We start from the raw sequence: 23459 nt of genomic DNA, 5'->3' as shown, positions 1-23459 counted from the left end.
TAGATGCAGAAAAGGCCTCTGAAAAAATTCAACAGCCCTTCATGCTAAAAACTCTCAATAAACTAGGTATTGACGGGACGTATCTCAAAATAATAAGAGCTATTTATGACAAACCCACAGGCAATATCATACTGAATGGGCAAAAACTGGAAGCATTCCCTTTGAAAACTGGCACAAGACAGGGACGCCCTCTCTCACCACTCCTATTCAACATAGTGTTGGAAGTTCTGGCCAGAGCAATCAGGCAAGAGAAAGAAATAAAGGGTATTCAATTAGGAAAAGAGGAAGTCAAATTGTCCCTGTTTGCAGATGACATGATTGTATATTTAGAAAACCCCATCGTCTCAGCCCAAAATCTCCTTAAGCTGATAAGCAACTTCAGCAAAGTCTCAGGATACAAAATGAATGTGCAAAAATCACAAGCATTCTTATACACCAATAACAGACAAACAGAGAGCCAAATCATGAGTGAACTCCTATTCACAATTGCTTCAAAGAGAATAAAATACCTAGGAATCCAACTTACAAGGGATGTGAACGACCTCTTCAAGGAGAACTACAAACCACTGCTCAACGAAATAAAAGAGGACACAAACAAATGGAAGAACATTCCATGCTCATGGATAGGAAGGATCAATATTGTGGAAATGGCCATACTGCCCAAAGTAATTTATAAATTCAATGCCATCCCCATCAAGCTACCAATGACTTTCTTCACAGAATTGGAAAAAACTGCTTTAAAGTTCATATGGAACCAAAAAACAGCCCACATTGTCAGGACAATCCTAAGCCAAAAGAACAAAGCTGGAGGCATCACGCTACCTGACTTCAAACTATACTCCAAGGCTACAGTAAACAAAACAGCATGGTACTGGTACCAAAACAGAGATATAGACCAATGGAACAGAACAGAGCCGTCAGAAATAATACCACACATCTACAACCATCTGATCTTTGATAAACCTGACAAAAACAAGAAATGGGGAAAGGATTCCATATTTAATAAATGGTGCTGGGAAAACTGGCTAGCCATATGTAGAAAGCTGAAACCAGATCCCTTCCTTATACCTTATACAAAAATTAATTCAAGGTGGATTAAAGACTTAAATGTTAGACCCCAAACCATAAAAACCCTAGAAGAAAACCTAGGCAATACCATTCAGGCCATGGGCATGGGCAAGGACTTCATGACTAAAACACCAAAAGCAATGGCAACAAAAGCCAAAATTGACAAATGGGATCTAATTAAACTAAAGAGCTTCTGCACAGCAAAATAAACTACCATCAGAGTGAACAGGCAACCTACAAAATGGGAGAAAATTTTTACAATCTACCCATCTGACAAAGTGCTAATATCCAGAATCTACAAGGGACTCAAACAAATTTACAAGAAAAAAATCAAACAACCCCATCAAAAAGTGGGCGAAGGACATGAACAGACACGTCTCAAAAGAAGACATTTATGACCAACAAACACATGAAAAAATGCTCATCATCACTGGCCATCAGAGAAATGCAAATCAAAACCACAATGAGATACCATCTCACACCAGTTAGAATGGCGATCATTAAAAAGTCAGGAAACAACAGGTGCTGGAGAGGATGTGGAGAAATAGGAACACTTTTACACTGGTAGTGGGACTGTAAACTAGTTCAACCATTGTGGAAGACAGTGTAGCGATTCCTCAAGGATCTAGAACTAACAATAGCATTTGACCCAGCCATCCCATTACTGGGTATATACCCAAAGGATTATAAATCATGCTGCTATAAAGACACATGCACACGTATTTTCATTGCGGCACTATTCACAATAGCAAAGACTTGGAACCAACCCAAATGTCCATCAATGATAGGCTGGATTAAGAAAATGTGGCACATATACACCATGGAATACTACGCAGCCATAAAAAAGGATGAGTTCATGTCCTTTGTAGGGACATGAATGAAGCTAGAAACCATCATTCTGAGCAAACTATCGCAAGGACAGTAAACCAACCACCGCAGGTTCTCACTCATAGGTGGGAATTGAACAATGAGAACACTTGGACACATGGTGGGGAACATCAGACACCAGGGCCTGTCATGGTGTTGGGGAGTGGGGAGGGAGAGTATAAGGAGATATACCTAATGTAAATGATGAGTTAATGGGTGCTGCACACCAACATGGTACATGTATACATACATAACAAACCTGCACATTATGCACATGTACCCTAGAACTTAAAGTATAATAAAAAAAATTTATATTAAAAAACAAACAACAACCTGTCAAGAGAGCCTCCAAAACTAAAATAATGAGGCAAAGGTGACAATACCTGAGGCATTTTCCACAGGCAATAACTCTAACCAAGAAGTAAGTGCAGCAAACAGGCTGAGACTGTGCACATTCCTACATGACATATGGCGTGTCCATTCACTTGGTGGGGACTAAGCAGACGCCTAGGTGAGAGGCAGTTTGTCTGTTCCTGGGCTGGTAGCATTTTCTTTGTTTTTCTTTTAGTTGCTTGACGACCAGAGAAGAGTAGCATTTTCAATAGAATAAACGGCAGAACTACTGTCTTTCTGATACCTGGACAATTACTTGCTTAGTGTCAGAAGGTTTGCTGACTGCAAATGTTCCAAATTCAATTTTCCCCAATTCTGCCAAACTATATTCATTCATATTTTTCCAGACATTCAACAAATATTTATTGCAGGTGACTATGCATTAAGTACCATTCTAGGTGCTGGGGATAGCCAGTGAATGAAACTAAATTCATCACACAGCTTAAGTTTTTGTGGAGGTAGAAAAACACAGGCTGGGCGAGGTGGTTCATGCCTGTAATCCCAGAATTTTGGGAGGCCCAGACAGGTGGATCACTTGAGGTCAGGAGTTCGAGACCAGCCTGGCCAACATAGTGAAATCCCATCTCTACTAAAAATACAAAAATTAGCTGGGCATAGTGGCAGGTGCCTGTAGTCCCAGCTACTTGGGAGGCTGAGGCAGAACTGCTTGAACCCCAGAGACGGAGGTTGCAGTGAACCCGGGAGATGGAGGTTGCAGTGAGCCAAGATCATGCCATTGCACTCCAGCCTGGGTGACAGAGTGAGACTCTGTCTCAGAACACACTAATTGTACAAACACACACACAATGTCAGGTGGTGGCAAGAGCAAAGGAGATGAAGAAGTAGGAAAAGGGTCCCCCAAGTGTGTGGTGTGGGGTCAGGGAAGGGCTCACTCACACATGATTTTTTTTCTTCTTTTTTTGGCGATAGAGTCTTGCTCTGTTGCCCAGGCTGTAGTGCAGTGGCGCGATCTCTGCTCACTGCAAGCTCTGCCTCCTGAGTTCACGCCATTCTCCTGCCTCAGCCTCCCGAGTAGCTGGGACTACAGGTGCCCGCCACCACGCCTGGTTAATTTTTTTAATTTTTTTTTTTATTTTTAGTAGAGACGGGGTTTCACCGTGTTAGCCAGGATGGTCTCGATCTCCTGACCTCGTGATCTGCCTGCCTCGGCCTCCCAAAGTGCTAGGATTACGGGCGTGAGCCACCGCGCCCAGCCCACACATGATTTTTGGACAAGAGACTTGAATCAAGTGAGGGAGGGAGATCCAAGGGCATCTTGGGGGAACAGTGCCCCAGGCGGAAGAAAAGCACTGGAAGCAGAGATGTGCGTGGCGTGTTCAGACACCAGACACAGATGGAAGCCAGCGTGGTGCAGCAGAGTGCATAGGAGGCAGACAGGGGACGAGGCAGAGAATGAGGGGACCACATCCTGGGGGCCTGTGGGCTGCTGAAAACTCTGGCTTTGGTTTCGAGTGAGCTGGGAGCTACAAGAGGATCCTGCCCAGAAGGGGAACACGACCTGACATCCATTTGAAGAGGTCTCTCTGGCTCCTGTGTGCAAGGCAGTTTATAAGGAGCAGGGGAGGAAGCCAGGAGGCCAGTGCAGAGATGACAGCAGCAATGCAGACAGAAGATGAAGGTGGCTTGAACCACGATCATAGAGGAGACAGTAAGGAATAGTGAATCCTGAATCAATATTGAACGTAACTAAAAGGAAAACTGAATTTGCTGATGGGTTGGATGTAGAGCAGGAAAGAAAGACATGAGAAGGCAACTGAGTTTTTCTACCTAAGTGACTAGAACGAGAAGGCAAGACGAAGGTGTTGCGGGGAAACAGCAGGGCTGGCTGGTTCTGAACACTGTACATCCAGTCCTCTAAGTGACCATGTCAAGTAGGTAGCTGGAGGGATGAGTCTCAAATTGGAGACATGGTCTGGGATGGAGATAGAAATTTGGCAGTGACCAGATCTTGGGGTAATAAAGGCCACTGGACTGATGACACACATTAGGGTATGGAGATGAGGGCAGGCTGAGACCCGTATGCTATAATATTAAAAGATTAGGTTGCTGAAGAGAAACCAGCAAAAGAAACTGATTTTAAAATGAAGGAGAGCCAAGGGAGCAGTGTCTCGAGAGCCAAGCAAGGTAAAGGGTTTAAAGGAGGAGTCAGAGATCATTTGACAAATGCTGTTGCAGGGCAAGGAGGACCAGGACTGAGGACTGGCCGCCAGGCTAAACAACCTGGGCTCCCTGCATTTGGAAGGCTGTTCCAGCAGAGGGAATGGACAGAAACCCGATTTGAGTTTTGCTTTGCCAGCAGGAGAGAGTCTGTGCCTGTCACAGATTGACAGGGATGCTTTAGCAGAGAGGGAGAATTCAGGGAGAGGGGATGACTGCCAAAGTGCTACACTGAGTACTGCCAGGGCTGGGGTCTTGTGTGCAGGTGGAGATGCTGCATCAGGGGGAGGCACAGGAGTGGGGACAGACACAGCTACTGGGCGAGGGCAGATGGCAGGTGGGAGTTTTCTTCTGACCGCTTCAGTTTTCACAGTGACACAAGATGCTGATGATGAGGGTGGGGAGCGGGGCTCAAAGCTGTGTAATGAGGTTTGGCGGCTCAAAGCTATGATTACATAAAGTGAGATGTGAGGTGGCAGAGGGAGAATGATAGCAAGATCAATTGGTTACAGGTCCTGGTGGGGGTCAAAGAACTGTTGAAGCCAGGACTGGAGGGAGTGCATTGGGAAGACCAGCAGGGATGGCATAGAGGAGAAGAAAGGACACACCCAGAGAGCTGTGGTTCTGTAGCAAGGGCCTGGGACCTGAGTGTCCCTCATCACTGAGGGCAGAAGCCACTCCTGGAACTGGGCTATTGTGCAAATCATCCAAAGTCCTGACAGGCTTTGACTTTTGTCTCCTTGGGCTGAAATGCAGTATGCTTGGAGTTCAGGCTTCAGGGCCAGGCAGTCCTGAGAATAAACTCCAGCTCTAGCACTTAGTGGCTGCAGAGCCTTGGGCAAATTACTTCGCCTCTCTGAGCCTCACAGTTTCCTAAACTCTAAAGCACAAATTGTAGTACCCATCAGGAGACTGACGTAAAGATTAATGAGAAGATTTTCTGCTCTGTACAGGACCTGACACGTCAATTTTCTACAAATCATGGCATTAATGTTGTTATTACCACTGCACCACAGCAGGCAAGACTGAAGCAACCACCGCTGGCACCAGTGAAAGCACAAGAGGAGCCCAGGGGCCAGAGCAGAGCAGAGCGGAGGACGGTGCTTCCCTCTAACATCTCAGCTCCAGCTCTGACCATTCATTCTACCCCAAAGCTCTGAAAGCACGCCCTTATCACGCATCAACTTGACAGCTGCTTAGGGAAGTTACTGATGGGCTTCAAAGCCTCTCAGGTTTTGCTCTAATCTTGGCTCCTGATTGGAATCCTTCAATTCCCCCTAAGACAGCGGTTCACAACTTGGGGTAATTTTACCAACCCCAGGGGACATTTTATCACACTGGGTGGGGCTGGGAGTGCTACTGGGTAGACGGCAGGGATGCTGCTCGACATCCTCCAGTGCACAGAACACTTCCCCACAAGAAAGAATGATCTGGCCCAAAATGTCAGTAGTGCTGAAGTTGAGAAATCCTGCTCTTGGGTTTTGTATGATCTACTGGAGAAGATTCACATTAGAATAATTCCTTTTGTTGAACACTTTCAAGAAAAGAAGAACAGGCCGGGTGTAATGGCTCCCACCTGTAATCCTAGCACTTTGGGAGGCTGAGGCAGGAAGATTCCTTGCACCCAGTAGTTTGAGAACAGCCTGGGCAACATAGGGAGACCCTGTCTCTATTTTTAAAAAGAAGAGAAGAGAATAGAAGAGGAGAAAGAAGAGAAGGAACACAGAAAGAAAAAAAAGAGAAAGAACGAACAAATGATAGTTACTTCCCACCTTAAAAGACCAAAATTTAATAGATTTATTTTGCAAAACATTTTGCTAAAATGTGTTATACACTTGCTGCCATTAACTGCCCCCAATTTTCTGCTTCTAATCTGGGGTCTTACCAAGAGATCTGTAAACACACTTGCAAGAAATCAGTGGAGTAAATACGCTCTATGTACTGGTTCGAGGGCCTCTCACTACAAGGAGGTGTCACTTGGATTTGTGGCATTTATTTGAATATTTGAAATTTATTTGAAAGGAAGAAATCTTTTTGCTTTCTTCAGCTCTCACATAAATTGTCACCATGCATGATCCAATATTTACTTATTGTAATGCACTGTGTCTTTTTCTCAGAAAGTAACCCTGAGGGGAGTGGGAAGTTGACTTTTCAGCTCTCTTTGGTACATACCTGAAAGCACCTAACTAGCTTTCAGGCTTAGTTTCTTGTTCCCCAGAGATGGAAATTCTTAATTTTTACCTATGAGGAAAAAGTAGACTTTAAAACTTGGCTACTAAAAATAAACTTGATTTCATGAGAAAAATGGTGTAAAGTTGCTTCTTGAGAAGCTTCTCGTATGCAATCTAGTGCTATAAGTGAATGATTAACACTGTACTTATCAAGTTCTTGTGTTTGTTATATTTGTAACAGGTTTTCCCCACTCCAACTTTGTTGCTGGACTATTGGCTTCTGCTTCCAACTGACATCAGGGTAGGTACCTGCCCTTTTCTTTGCTATTCTTTTTTTTTTTTTTTCAGATGGAGTCTCACTCCTTCACTTTTGAGATGGAGTCGCCCAGGCTGGAGTGCAGTGGTACCATCTAGGCTCACCGCAACCTCTGCCTCTCAGATTCAAGTGATTCTCCTGCCTCAGCCTCCTGAGTAGCTGGGATTGCAGGTACTTGCCACCACACCCAGGTAATTTTTGTATTTTTAGTAGAGATGGGGTTTCATCATGTTGGCCAGGCTGGTCTCAAACTCCTGACCTCAAGTGATCCTCCTGCCTCAGCCTCCCAAAGTGCTGGGATTACATGCATGAGCCACATGCCTGGCCTTATTTGCTATTTCTAATAGGTCCTCCCATGACATAAAATCACAAGGTCGCTGCTTGCTATTCAAAGGCCTTAGGTCTCAAGCCCTGGTAGTGCTCTACGTGGTTTAGGTTGCTGGAAGTGAGCACCCCAGCGTAACAGGGGTATACGGCTTCTTTAATCCCAAAAAAACGTTAAGGAAGTAGACAGAAATGCAATAAAGGGAGAAGAGCAAGTCATGACTGCCTAAGGGAAAGGAGGAGGAGCTGCTCAAGGTTCTGCCCTATCTTCCCCACCCCTTCACTTCTCACACACAGCACTAGGCAATGCTGGAGTAAGCCACACCCAGATCCAAGTGAATCTGAGGATCTGAAAACTTTTTTTTTTTTTTTGAGAGACGGAGTCTCGCTCTAGAGTACAATGGGGCGATCTCAGCTCACTGCAACCTCCATCTCCCAGGTTCAAGCAATTCTCCTGCCTCGGCCTCTGGAGTAGCTGGGATTACAGGTGTCTGCCACCACAGCTGACTAATTTTGGTAGAGACAGAATTTCACCATGTTGCCCAGGCTCTTGACCTCAGGTGATCCACCCAAAATGCTGACTCAGCCTCCCAATGTGCTGGGCTACAAGCATGAGCCACAGCATCTGGCTTTTTTTTTTTTTTTTTTTTGAGACGGAGTCTCATTCTGTCACCTAGGCTGGAGTACAGTGGCGCAATCTTGGCTCACTGCAGGCTCCGCCGCCCAGGTTCACGCCATTCTCCTGCCTCAGCCTCCCGAGTACCTGGTACACACTGTCACGGCTGGCTAATTTTTTGTATTTTTAGTAGAGATGGGGTTTCAGTGTTAGCCAGGATGGTCTCGATCTCTTGACCTTGTGATCTGCCTGCCTCGGCCTCCCAAAGTGCTGGGATTACAGGCATGAGCCACCTAATTTTGTATTTTTAATATAGAGAGGGTTTCACTATGTTGGTCAGGCTGGTCTTGAACTCCTGACCTCAAGTGATCCACCCACCTCAGCCTCCCAAAGTGCTGGGATTACAGGCGTGGGCCACCGTGCCCAGCCTGGATCTAGAAACTTTGGTGACGATTAACATCTCCGTTTTACCAGCTAGTAAAGGATTCCAATTAGCTGGGCGTTTACAGGCAAACAAAGCAGAACATGGAATTTCCCTGGAGTTTGGTCTATGTTCTATTTGCTTTCTTCCTTTCAGAGGGCTTTCAGGATCCTCCAACTTGCCCTTAAGATAAATCCCATGGTCTTTGCCCAGAGCAGGTATTTTCTAAAGATGTTCACATTTCAATCCATCAGTCAGGTCCTCTAGGGCAGAGTTCCCCATTTCCTATCAGAGGTCATTGCCTTTCAATAAGCAGGTGTTCACCCCCATCTTAGAGCTGCAGGAATGGTGGAAAGGAGGGAAGTGTTTGAGTTTACATCCTTCAATATGATAAGCACATTTGGGAAGAAAAGGAAAACGGGAGAGAGAGAGACTTTTGCTCTGCATGAGTGTCTGGAATGGATGACCTTTTAGGTTCCTTCCTCTTCTGAGATCATAGGATGCTATGGTTGTAGGGAAGGCCTCCGGCAGGAACTAGCTGGTGCAGTGAGCACTATCTCACACCTCCTATATCCTACAGAACCCTCGGGAAAATTGGCCACATATTTCTTCTCTCCTATCCGAGCAGGTCTGGCACTATGTTCTGATTTGAGAGGTGCTAAATACTGTCTGTTGGTTGGGACAGTCATAGAACCACTCGGCAAGTGGAAGTCAGCAAGGGAGCCAACAGTGCCGACAGACACAGTGGCCGGTGTGACGGCCTCAGCGACTCTAATCCTGGTTCATGTGGCATCGTTCCCTTGGCTGGCCACTACTTTCCCACAGCCACCCACTGGCACACCCCCAGACCTTGTCTGGGTTGAGCATGTACCTAAGAGTGCTGCCGCCTGGCTCCGTCCTCCAAAACTTCGGCTAAAGGAGCTGTGCCTACTTGCATAGGAGGCTGGCCGGCTGGGCAGCCAGGGCAGGAGAAAGGCAGGAATCTCAGAGTGTACGAGCTCTTCTGCCACAAAGGCCACCTCAAACCACTTGCGCTGGAAGCTGGCGAAGTCGTCCACTCCTGCTGTGTGCCAGGTGGTGGCGGGCTGCTGCATGGCCACTGGGAAAAGTGGAGGGGAGAGAAGGAGTACTCAACACAAATGCTTATTTTCTTAATGATGCATGCTACAACTTGACAAACCTTAAAAACACGCTAAGTAAAAGAAGCCAGACCCACCAGGCCACATACTGTATGGTTCCATTTATGTGAAATGTAGCGAATAGGCAAATCTTTGAGAAAGAAAGCAGATTATTGGTTGCCGGGGGTGGGAGGAGGAGTTGGAAGGTGACTGCTCAAGGGGATGGGGTTTCATTTCAGGGTGATGAAAATGGTCAGGAACTAAATGGACGTGATAGTTGTACAACACTGTGGATGTACTAAATGCACTGAGCTGTTCATTACAGGCGTGTGTCACCGTACCCGGCCCTAAAAAATATTTTATGCTTAGTTTATTTCTTTTTTTCTCTTAGAGACAGGGTCTGCACTGCTTTGCCAAGTCTTCAGTGCAGTGGTACAATCATGGCTCACTACAGCCTCAACCTCCTGGGCTCAAGCAATCCTCCCATTTCAGCTTCTTGAGTAGCTGTGAAGACCAGCATGTACAACCACACCCGGCCAATTTTTTTTTTTTCCTGTAGAGATGGGGTTTCGCTATGTTTCTTGCCCAGGCTGATCTTAAACTCCTGGCCTCAAGAGATCCTCATACCTCAGCCTTCCAAGGCGCTGGAATTATAGGCATGAGTCAGCACCACACTTGACCTTATGATCAGTTTCATACCTCAAATTTCAGAATATATAACAGTAACCTGTATGTTTTGAACATGAAGGTAAGATAGGTATCTACTGGTCAAATGTATAATTTAAAGGGAAAAGTGCCAATGGATATACAAAAAAATCCCACACACGTCCACTTCTGCCATATTCTTGGGCAAGAGAACACGGGGAGTGGCACCAGCTGCTTCACCTCATGTAAGATTCTTTTTTTTTTTTTTTTTTGAGATGGAGTCTCGCTCTGTCACGAAGCTGGAGTGCAGTGGCATGATCTTGGCTCACTGCAACCTCCACCTCCCGGGTTCAAGCAATTCTCCTGCCTCAGCCTCCCAAGTAGCTGGGACTACAGGCGTGCGCCACCACGCCCAGCTAATTTTTGTATTTTTTAGTAGAGATTGGGTTTCACCATGTTGACCAGGATGGTCTCGATCTCTTGACCTCGTGATCCACCTGCCTCGGCCTCCCAAAGTGCTGAGATTACAGGCGTGAGCCACCGCACCCCGGCCACGTTTGATTCCTTAAACCCAGAGGCAGAGAAGCCATTTGTCTGCAGGATAGCAGTCACTTCCACAACAGGTAAGGTCCCTTTTGCTATAGGTGTACTGGAGATGCTGGTCTGGTTTTCTGTTGTTGCTGTTTTTTGTTTTTTTTTTGAAACGGAGTCTCGCTCCGTTGCCAGACTGGAGTGCAGTGGCGCGATCTCAGCTCACTGCAACCTCCACCTCCCGGGTTCAAGCAATTCTCCTGCCTCAGCCTCCTGAGTAGCTGGGATTACAGGTGGCCACCACCACGCTCAGCTATTTTTTGTATTTTTAGTAGAGATGGGGTTTCACTGTGTTGGCCAGGCTAGTCTCCAACTCCTGACCTCGTGATATGCCAGCCTTGGCCTCCCAAAGTGTTGGGATTACAAGTGTGAGCCACTGCGCCCGGCCTGTTGTTTTTTTTGTTTTGTTTTGTTTTTTTTTGAGATGGAGTCTCACTCTGTAGCCCAGGCTAGAGTACAGTGGCGCGATCTCGGCTCACTGCAACCTCTGCCTCCCGGGTTCAAGCAATTCTCCTGTCTCAGCCTCCCGAGTAGCTGGGATTACAGGTGCCTGCCGCCACGCCCGGCTAATTTTTTTGTATTTTAGTAGAGGCGGGGTTTCATCATGTTGCCCAGGCTGGTCTCGAACTCCTGAGCTCAGGCAATCCACCTGCTTCGGCCTCCCAAAGTGCTAGGATTATAGGTGTGAGCCACAGTGCCCAGCCAGCTGTTGTTTTTGAGACGGAGTTTCACTCTGTCAACCAGGCTGCAGTGCAGCAGCACAATCTCGGCTCACTACAACCTCCGCCTCCTGGATTCAAGCGATTCTCCTGCCTCAGCCTCCCAAGTAGCTGGGATTACATACATGCACCACCACACCCCGCTAATTTTGTATTTTTAGTAGAGACAGGGTTTCCCAATGTTGGTCTTGTGCTCTTGACGTCAAGTGATCTGCCAGCCTCGGCCTCCCAAAGTGCTGGGATTACAGGCACGAGCCACCACGCCCGGCAAGATGCTGGTCTGAATCTGGGGTGCCTCCAGTTATGCGAGTCAGCTCTGACCACGCTAAAAAAGTTTTCCCTCTGGGGAGTTACTTTTTCTCACTATTTAAAAAACCAAACAAAAGAAAAAAAACCCCACAGATACTTAAAATATTACTTGGAAAACTTGCTAGGACTTGATAGTCTTCCTGGAGTTAGAAATGGAGTCTGAACTGGAGATCTAGCAAGTGAAAAGTGCTATAAATCACAGACTGGAGCCCATGATAATATAATCAGAACCACTTGGGCTGGGTGGGCAAGGGGGGGTGGGGCGCTTTAATTAAAAACAGCTACCAAAAACTGATGTGTGGGAATTTCCTCACACCAGGTCCCTTGGCCTCTTTTAGCTTTATCTTTCACTCACACTGTTCTCACCAAGAACACACTGTAGCTTAAGAAACCCTTGTCACTCTGGCTATGCTTAAATTAAGTACAAAGGCTCAAGGAAGTTGACAGATCTGTCAACTTATAATACAAAGTCACACATGCAGCTCAGGAAGCACCATCATGTGAAAGAGCAAGTCACCAGGAAAAACACTTGCCCCTGTGGGCAACCGCATTCGCCTCGGCTCTGACCTCGGTCGGGCTCTTTGTCCGTTACTATCTTGTAGAAATAGAAGCCGTAGATGAAGGTCCGCCAGGCTTCGCCAGATGCGTGTGTGATGAGCTGCTCTTCCAGCATTTTCTAGGAGAGACATTGAAACTCTGAAATTCCTGCAGAGAGGCATCTTGAAGGGGCAGCCCTCAGTCATGCTCTGGAGACAAGGGAGTGACAGGAGCACTGAGGAGACCCTACCCTCCACCCCCAGATTAGACATGTTGTACTTGATATAAATTATATTTTAAAATGTAAACTCATATCATCACCAAATATTTCAAACATGCAGAAGGGCATAAAGAAATTCAGATGGTCGGGAGCAGTGGCTCACGCCTGTAAACCCAGCACTTTGGGAGGCTGAGTTGGGTGGATCACTTGAGGCCAGGAATTCAAGACCAGTCTGACCAACATGGTGAAATCCCGTCTCTACCAAAAATACAAACATTAGCTGGTGTGGTGGTGCGTGCCTGTAATCCCAGCTACTCGGGAGGCTGAAGCAGGAGAATCACTTGAACCTAGGAGGTGGAGGTTGCAATGAGCTGGGATTAGCACTACTGCACTCCAGCCTAGGCGACAAAGCGAGACTCTGTCTCAAAAAAAAAAAAAAAAAAAATCCACATATGCCACTTATTCCACTTTCACAAATTTGACATTTCTCTATACTGATTTCAGATATTTTTATTAAAAAAAAAACTCCATAGACTCTCCCACTCCCATTACTCTTCCTCTCTCCCCAGAAATAAATGGTTTAGTGTAATATTATTCTTAAATAATTTTATTATATAAACACGTATGATAGAGAATATAAGGTATTCTTTTGGGATTTTAAGTTTTTAAATAAAGGGCATAATATTATATCATTTTGTAAGTTGGTTTTCCAGTCCACATCATGCTTCCGACATTTATCCATGTTGATACATGTACCTTCAGCTCATTCATTTTAACTGCTGTAGTAGCATTTCATTATTTGAATAAGGAAATCGTATTCTCAGGGAGACGAGAGTGTATACGGCAAAGGCTATGCAAAACAGCACATCAAGACCCTCAGAGTGAGAACTGAGAATCACATGCTTATTCCGATCAGTTATTGATTTTAACATTTCCATGATGACAACTCAGCTGGTGAGGAAACAGTACTGACTTCCAGTTGGGGCCTCCGTATAGACAGGATGGCATGAACTGGCTCAGTCAACTGGCTGTTTCCCATTTCCTTGTTGTTCCAGTTCTGCCATATTCCAGAGTTCCAGTTCTGAGCAGTGTAATTAAATCCAGCAAGCATGGTGCTAAGTGCCTACCAGGTGCCAAGCAACATGCCTGGCACTGGTGATACAAAAATGGAAAATAAAAGGTGATCCTGCCCTCAAGGAGCTGGTTGAGGCAGGAGACAAATAAGAGAAAGATAGATCTTCATTCTGTTGTGCTAAGAGCTCTGACAGAGTAAGTACAAGGTGACAGAAGGCCCCTGGGTCAGAGCCTTGAATCCAGCATTGAGTCTTGAATAAGCATGCATTGGCCAGGGGAAACTGGGGGCTTGAGGTCAGAGGGAGGGCATTCTCCCCAAAATCATAGAGATTTTTCTGAAGTTTGTAAGTGCACAGATTCTGTCCAAAACATTTCAGTTCAGACAATAAATTCTGCATGGTTTTTAAGTCAAGATACAGTGTATTTCAAAGCAAGACTTGTTCTTTCATGAATTCCAGAAAGGCCTCCCACTTATTAAAAAAAATCCTCACCCCAACCTGCAGATCTCATTACTGGAAAGGGTGATGGCTTCTAAGGCAGGCCCTGATTTTTTGGGACCTAAGCAAACAGCTCTATGGGCCCCTCTTGCTGTCTCACCTGCATGATGTCGATGGCCATCGCCTGTGTCTGGATCCCCTCCACGTGGTTCACCAGCCAGTGCACCACCTCCGCGCTGATGAAGCAGTACGGTGAGAGGCCCTTCTGTTCAGAGAGCAGCTGGACTCCTGTCCTGGGTTCCAACGCGGTGAGCGGGGAGCAGGGGATGTGTGTGCCCCGTGGCAACAAGTGGAAGGAAAGATGAAAAAGAAGGGACTCCCACTAGAGCATTTAATACCATATAGCAATGTCCCTATGCTATTCCTAGACTCAGAGAAATACCCATGAGAGGACAAAAGAAACTGTTACAGGGGGCCGGGCGCAGTCGCTCACGCCTGTAATCCCAGCACTTTGGGAGGCTGAGGCGGGTGGATTACCTGAGGTCAGGAGTTTGAGACCAGCATGGCCAACATGGCGAAACCCCGTCTCTACTAAAAATACAAAAATTAGCTGGGCGTGGTGGCGGGTGCCTGTAATCCCAGCTAGTCAGGAGGCTGAGGTGGGAGAATCACTTGAACCTGGGAGATGGAGGTTGCAGTAAGCCGAGATCGCGCCACTGTCCTCCAGCCTGGGCGACAGAGTGAGGCTCTGTCTCAAAAAAAAAAGAAGTTGCTACAGGGGGAAAAGGAGAAGGGGGAGAGAGGAAAAGATGGGAACTCACAATCAGAGAATACCTATACTTGTCAGGCATTATACTAGCTACCTCACATAATTATTTCATTTAATCTTTACATCAACCCTGTGGCTTAACTACTTTTTAAAAAATCCCCTTTAAAAAAATCCCATCTTGAGGCGGAGGTTGGGTGAGCCAAGATGGCGCCACTGCACTCTAGCCTGGGTGACAGAGGGAGACTCTGCCTCAAAAAAAAAAAAACAAATCAATCGCATCTTCCAAACAAGGAAACAGAGGCTCAGAGAGGTCAAGTGACTTGCCCAAGGTCTCAAAACTGGTGAGAAGTAGAGTCATGTATGAATCTACCAAACCACACTGCCTGAACATGGCTGTGGCACAGGCCTCTGGGAACCTTCCAACCCTACACTGTGATGAGCCACTTACGAGGGGTGCTTCATGGCTTCCAGGATCTCTGTCAGGGTGGAGGATGAGGTCAAGGAGCTTGCCACCAGTTGCTGAGAGCTGTAACACAAGGTGTCAGGTCAGTGCTAAGCAAGATGGCATGTATGCAGTCAAGAGCACGAATATTAGGAACAGTCTCCACTTCTTATGGAGCCAGAAACCGGGACAATGTTGACACTAAAGGCATTTTAGTAAATTCCAAACAGCTATATCAGGGGGTTATCTCATAGGGGGTTTCCTATTTTAAAATGTACACATTTAGGGCCGGGTTTGGTGGCTCACGTCTGTAATCCCAGCACTCTGGGGAGCTGAGGCAGGTGGATCATTTGAGGTCAGGAGGTCAAGACCAGCCTGGCCAACATAGTGAAATCCCATCTCTACTAAAAATACAAAAATTAGCCAGGCATGGTGACGTGTGCCTATTGTCCCGGCTACTTGGGAGGCTGAGACAGGAGAATCGCTTGAAACTGGGAGGTGGAGGGTGCAGTGAGCTGAGGTCGTGCCACTCACTGCACTCCAGCCTAGGCGACAGAGTGAGACTCTGTCTCAAATAAATAAATAAAATAAAATAAAAAATAAAATGTCCACATTTAGAATTCAAAGTACTTTTGTGTCCAAACTTGCCCTTAGTAAGCATCTCTCCTTCTAATAGTATTCCTCAGGCCCAAGGCCCAACCACTTCCAAGAAACCCCCTGGACCGCTCTGGGTTTGCCCCAAGAGCCTTTCACAGGCAGCTTCATTGAATCCTGACCAGAGTACTAGGTAACACCGTAAGAGCATGGGGAACGGAATCCCAGTATCATCACTAACCTGCTATATAGCTTTTCTTGGCCTCAGCTCCCCCATGTGAAAAATGGGGTTAATGCTATTCCTGTCTTTGAGGGCTGATGTGAGGCAAATGTTTATACAATGCTGAGCACATGTACAGGGCTGACACACAGGAAGCCCAAAGTGGTAAACGATACTAAAATAATTAACCGCCAACCCTTTGAAACTGACTAAAGGAACTGCTGAAGGTCAAAGAGCCAGGAAGTACCAGGATGTGGATCTGAATCCAGGTCAGTCTCTCTCCAAAGCCCTTTTCACCACCTGCTGCCCACATTCTTGCTCAAAGGTGTGATGGTCCCTTAAAACGTGCTTAATACTCAACAGCTGAGTGGCCACCCACTATACCAAACTGGGCCAGCTGTGGGGCTTATCCAGCAGCTCCTCAAGTTCTTTGAACTTCTCCCTTTCCTCAGTCCCAGACTACTCTTCATGACTATTCAGAGGGTCCAGAAATCACTGGAAGCATTTCAAAATTTCAGGGTTAGAAAAAGTTTTCAAAGACCCTTGAAATGAACTTCCTTCTAATGCCTGAGTCTCTGCTGAGACCACAAGTCTGGGCAAGAGGCTGTCCTATCTGTGTGAACATCTTCAATGGCAAAGAACTCGGCTCCTCTAAGTGCAGCCCATTTCCATGCAGCAGGACCCACTACTAGTTAAGTTCTTCATCATGAAATAGAATCTGTTTGCTGTATTTTTCAGTCATTGGTCCTGATTCTACCTGCCATGTCATTTTTGGTCTTTTCACCTCCAGCCTAAATATCCCTGATTCCTCATTTCTTCTGAAAGCAGAAGAAAACCTACTGTTCTACCCTTGTAAGCAATGAGGAAGCAGATTTTTTCTATGCATTGGGCAGCCTCTCTAATCTCCTCCACACCTACAGCCAAAAAGCCAGGTAGGCTTGATGGGTATATGGGCATGAGTGAAGGCAGGGAGCAGAGAAGTTCAGACCTGCTCCTGCTTCTGAAACGACCATCACCTCTACTGGCCAGAATGAACAGGCTGCAGTAGATGAGACACAGATTAAACCAGCACAGAATTTATGACATAAGGGAAATGGAGTGACTCCTGACAGAGGCCAGCCAGGTGAGCAGCCCCAGAGAACTTTCTGCTCTCAGGGACAGGGGTATAAAAGTTAAGTCTCTTAGATCATTTTGCCAAGGACTGCTTCGTCAATACAGTGAGACAATAAGAAAAGACTGGGGCATAATTATTATAAAGCAAACACAGCTGGGAAGAAAATAAAAAGGTTTCTCAGAATTGACAACAGTATTAAAAGCTGGTGCACTTGCTCGAGCAAATGAAGTACACGCAGCTTCCTTTTCCTCCGGATACTAAGGAATAGAAGAACAGTCATGTTTGGCCACAGTTAGTGATTCATCCACTGTTTGTTCTTTTCCTTACTGACAGCATGCTATGACGTGCAAGGCATCGTGCCACAGGCACCACAGTGAACAAGACAGACTGGACAGGGTCCCCTTCCAGAAGCCCTGTACTCTTGTGTGGTGCTTGACACTTTCCTACGTCTCTGTGGGAACCTCTTAGCTATCCTGTGAGGATGGCAGGAAACAGATCATTAGTCCCATCATACAGATGTGGTTAAGGACTAACTTGCCCAGGGTCCCATGTGACTTGTGGCAGAGTAAGAACTCGGCGCAGAGCTTTGGACTTCAGCCTCTGCAGCCTTTGAGATCAGACTGTCCCCACTCCCCAGGAACATGAGTTTGGCCACTCTGAATCTCACCTGCTGTCACTGGAGTTTGTGGAGGAGTAGCCCTGTTCTCCTATGTTCTGGGAGTTCCCAAAGGTCTGGCTGTTGCCTCTGTCCACGGATTGGCCTGTGCATATGCCCAAACTGGTGCCGTCCAACATAGGAGTGGCTGTTTGGTCCACAGATACCTGCAGGAGATTTAAAAATGAATACTTGAATCCAAAAATAACCAACAGGAAAACACAGTAAATAAGCTGTACTGGCTTATTCACTCAATAAGCATTCACAAAAAATAAACAAAAATTAATGCAATCCTTTCCATTCTGCTCATTCCCACTTCCCCTTGGTCCCTAGTGGCAGAGCTAAAGTTGTCTAGAGACTCTACCCAGTCTTGTGTGCACTGCCTTCTATCAGAGCAGCTGGGAACTCTCACCCTCCAACCAGGGCAGATGAGAGGCCACTCTTCACAGTAAACCCCCAGGACCAAAGAAATCGCTTCAGCACCTGCCTCAAACCACACGATTTACACTAAAGAAAAATCTCCATAGAAAGAGTGGAGAAGTCAGAATCACTCCTTATGAGGACAGCAGGACTGAAAGACCACATTCAGAGACAAATAGGTGAACATCACAATGTACATCCTCTGCCCACCGTGACTCACCCTTTCCCACCCCAAACCTCCTTTCTTCTACCTTTCAGTTGCTCAGGTTCAACTCTCAGAGCCATCTGATTGCTCTCTTCTCCAGCTTTGCATCTAAAGACATGCCTAGTCCCACGGCCTGCCCTCTGCAGATTCACATGCATCTCTAAATCATGCCTGTACTTCCTCTGGCCAGGGAGGGCTGTAACATTCTTCTAACTGGCCCCTGATTGCAGCCTCTCCCTCAAAAACCCTCCCTGTGAGCCAGCTCCATTTGCATTGTCTGTCAAGAACAGTTCCAATCCCATCATTCTGTTACTCTGAAAACTTTCAAGTTTCCCCATGAACCACCACAATGAAAACCGATTCACAGGACATCAAGGGTCCTGCACAACATTGGCTTGACCTGAGATCTCACCACACTGCCTACTTAATTCACCCATGTGTATGTTTCCAGCCAAATGACACCGTGTGTGTGTAAATCCTGTCTATGTGCCCCATATCGCCCTGGGGTGCTCTTCTCCACAACTACTGCTAAAAACCTATCAGTCTTTTTTTTTTTTTTTTTTAAAGACAGACTCTTGCTCTGTCACCCAGGCTGGAGTGCAGTGGCACGATCTCAGCTCACTGCAACCTCTGCCTCCTGGGTTCAAGTGGGTTCTCCTGCCTCAGACTCTCGAGTAGCTGGGATTACAGGTGGGAGCCACCACACCTGGCTAATCCCATCAGTCTTTAGGGCCATTTTAAACGCTGCTCCCTTAGCAAACTGTTCCGATTCAGTCCGCCCCAGGCCCCAAGGAGATCCATCTCCCTCTCTACTCTGGACCTCTATGAGCTTCTGGTAGCTGCCGAGCTGTGCCTCATGTAATGGTGCTGTATCTTTTTTTTTTTTTTTTTTCCAGAGATAGGGTTGCCCTCTTTCGCTCAGGCTGGAGTGCAATGGTGCCATCATATCTCACTGTAACCTCAAACTCTTGGGCTCAAGCAATCCTCCTTTCTCAGCCTTCCAAGTAACTGGGACTACAGGCGTGCACCACCACACCTGGCTCTTTTTTGTGTGTAGAGACAGAGTCTAGCTATGTTGCCTCGGCTGATCTTAAACTCCTGGGTTCAACTGATCCTTCCGCCTCAGCCTCCCAAAGTGCTGGGATTACAGGCGTGAACCACTGTGACCAGCCTGTAATGTTGTTATATCTCCTTTAAGGGTCCTGGAGGCAGGATTATAACCTGTTCACCTGGAAGCCCAGCAGCATGCATCAAAGATTATACCCAGAGCAAGTATATAAAGAGAATGACTAAGCCTTTCAGAGCAATTCTGGAAAAGTGTAAGGCTCTTAGAACCTCCTAACTTGAGGTTTTTAGGTAATTCCAGAAGGGATCTTTCTATCAGATATTTTGTTAGCAAAAATTGCTTTCTAAAACAAGCCTTCTCAGCTGGGTGCGGCGGCTCATGCCTGTAATCTTGGCACTTTAGGAGGCGAAGGCGAGTGGATCACTTGAGTCCAGGAGTTCGAGGCCAGCCTAGGCAACACGGTGAAACCCCATTTCTACAAAAAATGCAAAAATTAGCCAGGCATGGTGGCACACGCCTGTAGTCCCAGCTACGTGGGAGAATGAAGTGAGAAGACTGCTTCAGCCCGGGAAGCAGAGGTTGCTATGAGCTGGGGTCCTGCCACTGCACTCCAGCCTGGGCGACAAAGAGAGACCCTGTCTCAAAAAACAAATAAAATAAAATGAATAAAATAAAACAAGGTTTCTCAGTCTCAGCACTATTGCCCTCTGGGGTCAGATAACAGGCTCTCCTGTGCATTGTTGGATGTTCAGAAGCATCCCTGGCTTCTACCCACTTCATGCCAGTAATACTATCAGCCCCAACCCCCAATTATGACAAATAAAAATAACTCCAGATATTACCAAATGTCCCTTGGGGGGTAAAGTTCCTCCTGGTTCTCGTAGAACCATTTTGCTGTTCTACAGCAGGCTCAATGATTTATTAAAAAAAATAATAATAAAAAGGACCACACAGGTTTTGCTGGCACCATAAATACACAGAGAAATGCAGCAAGAGACAGCTTGCAATTACCAATTACCACCTGCCTCTAATCAGTAAGGTTTACCATTTAAATGAGACCATGCCGTAAATTTAAATGAGAATAAGCTAACTAAAGGGGACTAGATCCAGCTCTTATGCATATAAGAGTGGCTCTTAGGCATTGCCTTCTAGGCCCCTGTAGTGGGGTTCTCTCATGTGTACCATAACAAGAATTGCTCTACCAGCCTAACCTGAAGGCCATTACCAGAAATGCACATTCGTCCTGCAGTCCTATTTTGGTGGGAGCCGGGGTAGCAGGTGGTTAAGGAGTTGTCCTCTAGATCAGGAATTGGGAAACATTTTTTGCAAGAGACCAGATAGTAAATATTTCAGGCTTTGTGGGCCATATGGTCTCTGTCACAACTACTCAACTTTGAATAAGAAAGTGAGAAAGCAGCCATAGGCAATATGTAAATGAATGGGCGTGGCTCTATTACAATAAAACTTTATTTACAAAAGCTGATGGTATACCAGATCTGCCCCATAGTTTCCCGACCTCTGCTCTATCTATGTATCACACAATGTCTATCTTTTAAGAGGCTGCACAGAAAAGGCATTTTGTTTAGATCTCAATACCAGGAAAAGGTATGCTTCTCCCAAGGAATCTGGTTGTCTTTATTTTATAACCACTATGAGTCTTGGAACAGAGGTTTCCCACTTTTCTTTGGCTACCAGGAGGTTCAGAGCTGAATTTGGCACAAAATTCTATCTACTTTACAAGGCCTTATATTACATCCTGTCTAATTTTTTTTCTTTACCTGAATTTCCCCCATCTAGTCATGTTTTTATTTTAGGGGTTGCATTTACTTCCATGATCCACATGAAATAACTTTTTGGAATAAGATCAGTGGTGAGCAAAGACAAATGGCAGGTGGGATGGACAGAATGGCAGATGTCGCATGTAGATGCCTGGCAAAGAGCCAAGTAGAGGGAGATGCCTTTCATCTTAAGAATCTTATGAACCTTGTCCAAAAAAAGGACTCCATTGAACATATGTAGATACTCCCCTCTCCGCTTTAGAGTGGGCTAGACTTAGTGATGTGCCTCCAAAAAATGGAGTATAAAAAAGGAAAAAATAGTAACTTCATAGTAGAGATGGCTAACAAATATGACATTAACCAAGTGATGAAGGAGTGATGAAGGTTATCATTGCCAGTGATGTTGTGTGGATCTCAGTTACTTACTGATGTGATGTGATGAGAAAGGCAATTCCCCTCTGGGGTATTCTTTTTGAGTATCTAACTCCAGTCTAACCATGAAAAAAAACCTCGGACAAACCCAGATTTGGGGACATTCTACAGGACACTTGGCAAGGACTCCTCAAGACTGTGAAGGTCATTTTAAAAAGTAAGGAAAGGGCCGGGCGTGGTGGCTCACGCCTGTAATCCCAGCACTTTGGGAGGCTGAGGTGGGCGGATCACAAGGTCAGGAGATGGAGACCATCCTGGCCAACATGGTGAAACCCTGTCTCTACTAAAAATACAAAGATTAGCTGGGCATGGCAGCGTGTGCCTGTAATAATCCCAGCTACTTGGGAGGCTGAGGCAGGAGAATCACTTGAACTCGGGAGGCGGAGGTTGCAGTGAGCTGAGATCGCGTCACTGCACTCCAGCGTGGCGACAGAGCGAGACTCTGTCTCAAAAAAGAAAGAAAAATATAAGGAAAGCTTGAGAAACAGTCACAGATTAGAAGAGACTGGGAAGCCAGGCAATGTGGTACCCAAGATTGGATCCTAGAATAGAAAGAAGACATTAATTGAAAAAAATGGCAAAATCCAAGTCTGGCGTTTGATTTAAAAAAAAAACACCAAACCTATCAGCAGCAGCACCAATCCCCAATTTCCCCCCACTTTCTGGCACTCCCAAGCTACAGGAGAAAGTAAGGGAGGGAGCCCTGTTAGAGATGCCTCTGAGATTAGCACCACCCACCACAGGTGCCCCCCATGGGTCTTCTACCTTCCACCTCGTGGGCTTGTCACAGCCCCACTTTCTCATGCTGGTGGGTCATCAGCTACAAGGAAACAGCTGGATCTGCCAGCCCAGCTCTCCACTGTGCCTGGACGCTGGTAGAGTTGACACTCTGCTTTGTCTTACCCAGAGACAAATGGGCTAAGTGGGTTTCTGCTTTCCAGTCATTCAGCTCCTGCCAGGCAGACAGAGGCATTGCAAAGGGATCCACGACAGAATCCCATATGCCTTGCAGAGAGGGAAAGCTTGGGAATAACTTGCAGACCCACAGCTCAGATGTTCTCCAAGGTTAAGATTAGGGAAGGGGAATATTATCTCAAATTAAAACCTTCTCTCTGCCCTCATGAAGCTTGCCATCTAGGGGTGAGCAAAGACAGGCATTAATATTCATAAAGGATTTTATTCATCCCTGTTACTTCCCACAACACTTGGCGCAGCCCTACACCCAGCAGGTGCTTGGAATTTCCTATCTCAATTGATCTGAATTTTGTCATAGAGGCAGCCTCCTTCCTCTATGTGTCTATCCTAACCCCTCGCTCCAAATGGTGTTTTTTATATATATATATAATATATATAATATATAATATATAAAATATATAATATATAACATATAAAATATATAATATATATTATATATATTATATATTATATATAATATATATAATATATAATTATATCTATATTATATATATTATATATAATATATAATATATATAATATATATATTATATATAATTATATATATTTTTTTTTGAGACAGGTCTTGCTCTGTCGCCCGGGCTGGAGTACAGTAGCACAATCACGGTCACCGCCCCCACCTCAACCTCCCGGACTCAAGCACTCCTCCCTCTTCAGTCTCTCAAATAACTGTGACCGCAGGCATGCACCACGACACCCAGCTAATTTATTTTTATTTTTTGTAAAGACAAGGTCTCACTGTGTTGCCCAGGCTGATTTCAAACTCCTGGACTAATAGGGATCTT

At 45.8% G+C, this 23459-nt stretch overlaps 1 protein-coding gene across 17 annotated transcripts in view; it reads right to left on the bottom strand.

Moving 5' to 3' along the window:
- DEPDC5 (DEP domain containing 5, GATOR1 subcomplex subunit) overlaps nt 1-23459 on the bottom strand; it is a 161697-nt gene that overhangs the window by 27108 nt on the left and 111130 nt on the right. For 13 of the 17 annotated variants that reach the window (XM_063663209.1, XM_054470437.2, XM_063663207.1 and 10 more), the window contains 5 exons: nt 17811-17965; nt 15222-15299; nt 14165-14297; nt 12304-12412; nt 9226-9453 (listed from right to left, as the gene is read on the bottom strand). In XM_063663209.1, the coding sequence (XP_063519279.1) occupies nt 9226-9453; nt 12304-12412; nt 14165-14297; nt 15222-15299; nt 17811-17965 (703 nt within the window). Of the gene's footprint in view, nt 1-9225; nt 9454-12303; nt 12483-14164; nt 14298-15221; nt 15300-17810; nt 17966-23459 lie in introns of those variants that run through there. The other 4 variants (XM_063663220.1, XM_063663221.1, XM_063663219.1 and 1 more) reach the window with 3 other exon arrangements.

Source organism: Pongo pygmaeus, chromosome 23 (genome assembly GCF_028885625.2).
Source record: "Pongo pygmaeus isolate AG05252 chromosome 23, NHGRI_mPonPyg2-v2.0_pri, whole genome shotgun sequence".
NCBI lineage: Eukaryota > Metazoa > Chordata > Mammalia > Primates > Hominidae > Pongo > Pongo pygmaeus.
Note: the sequence above shows the minus strand (reverse complement) of the source record. Positions and strands in the feature narration are given on the sequence as shown.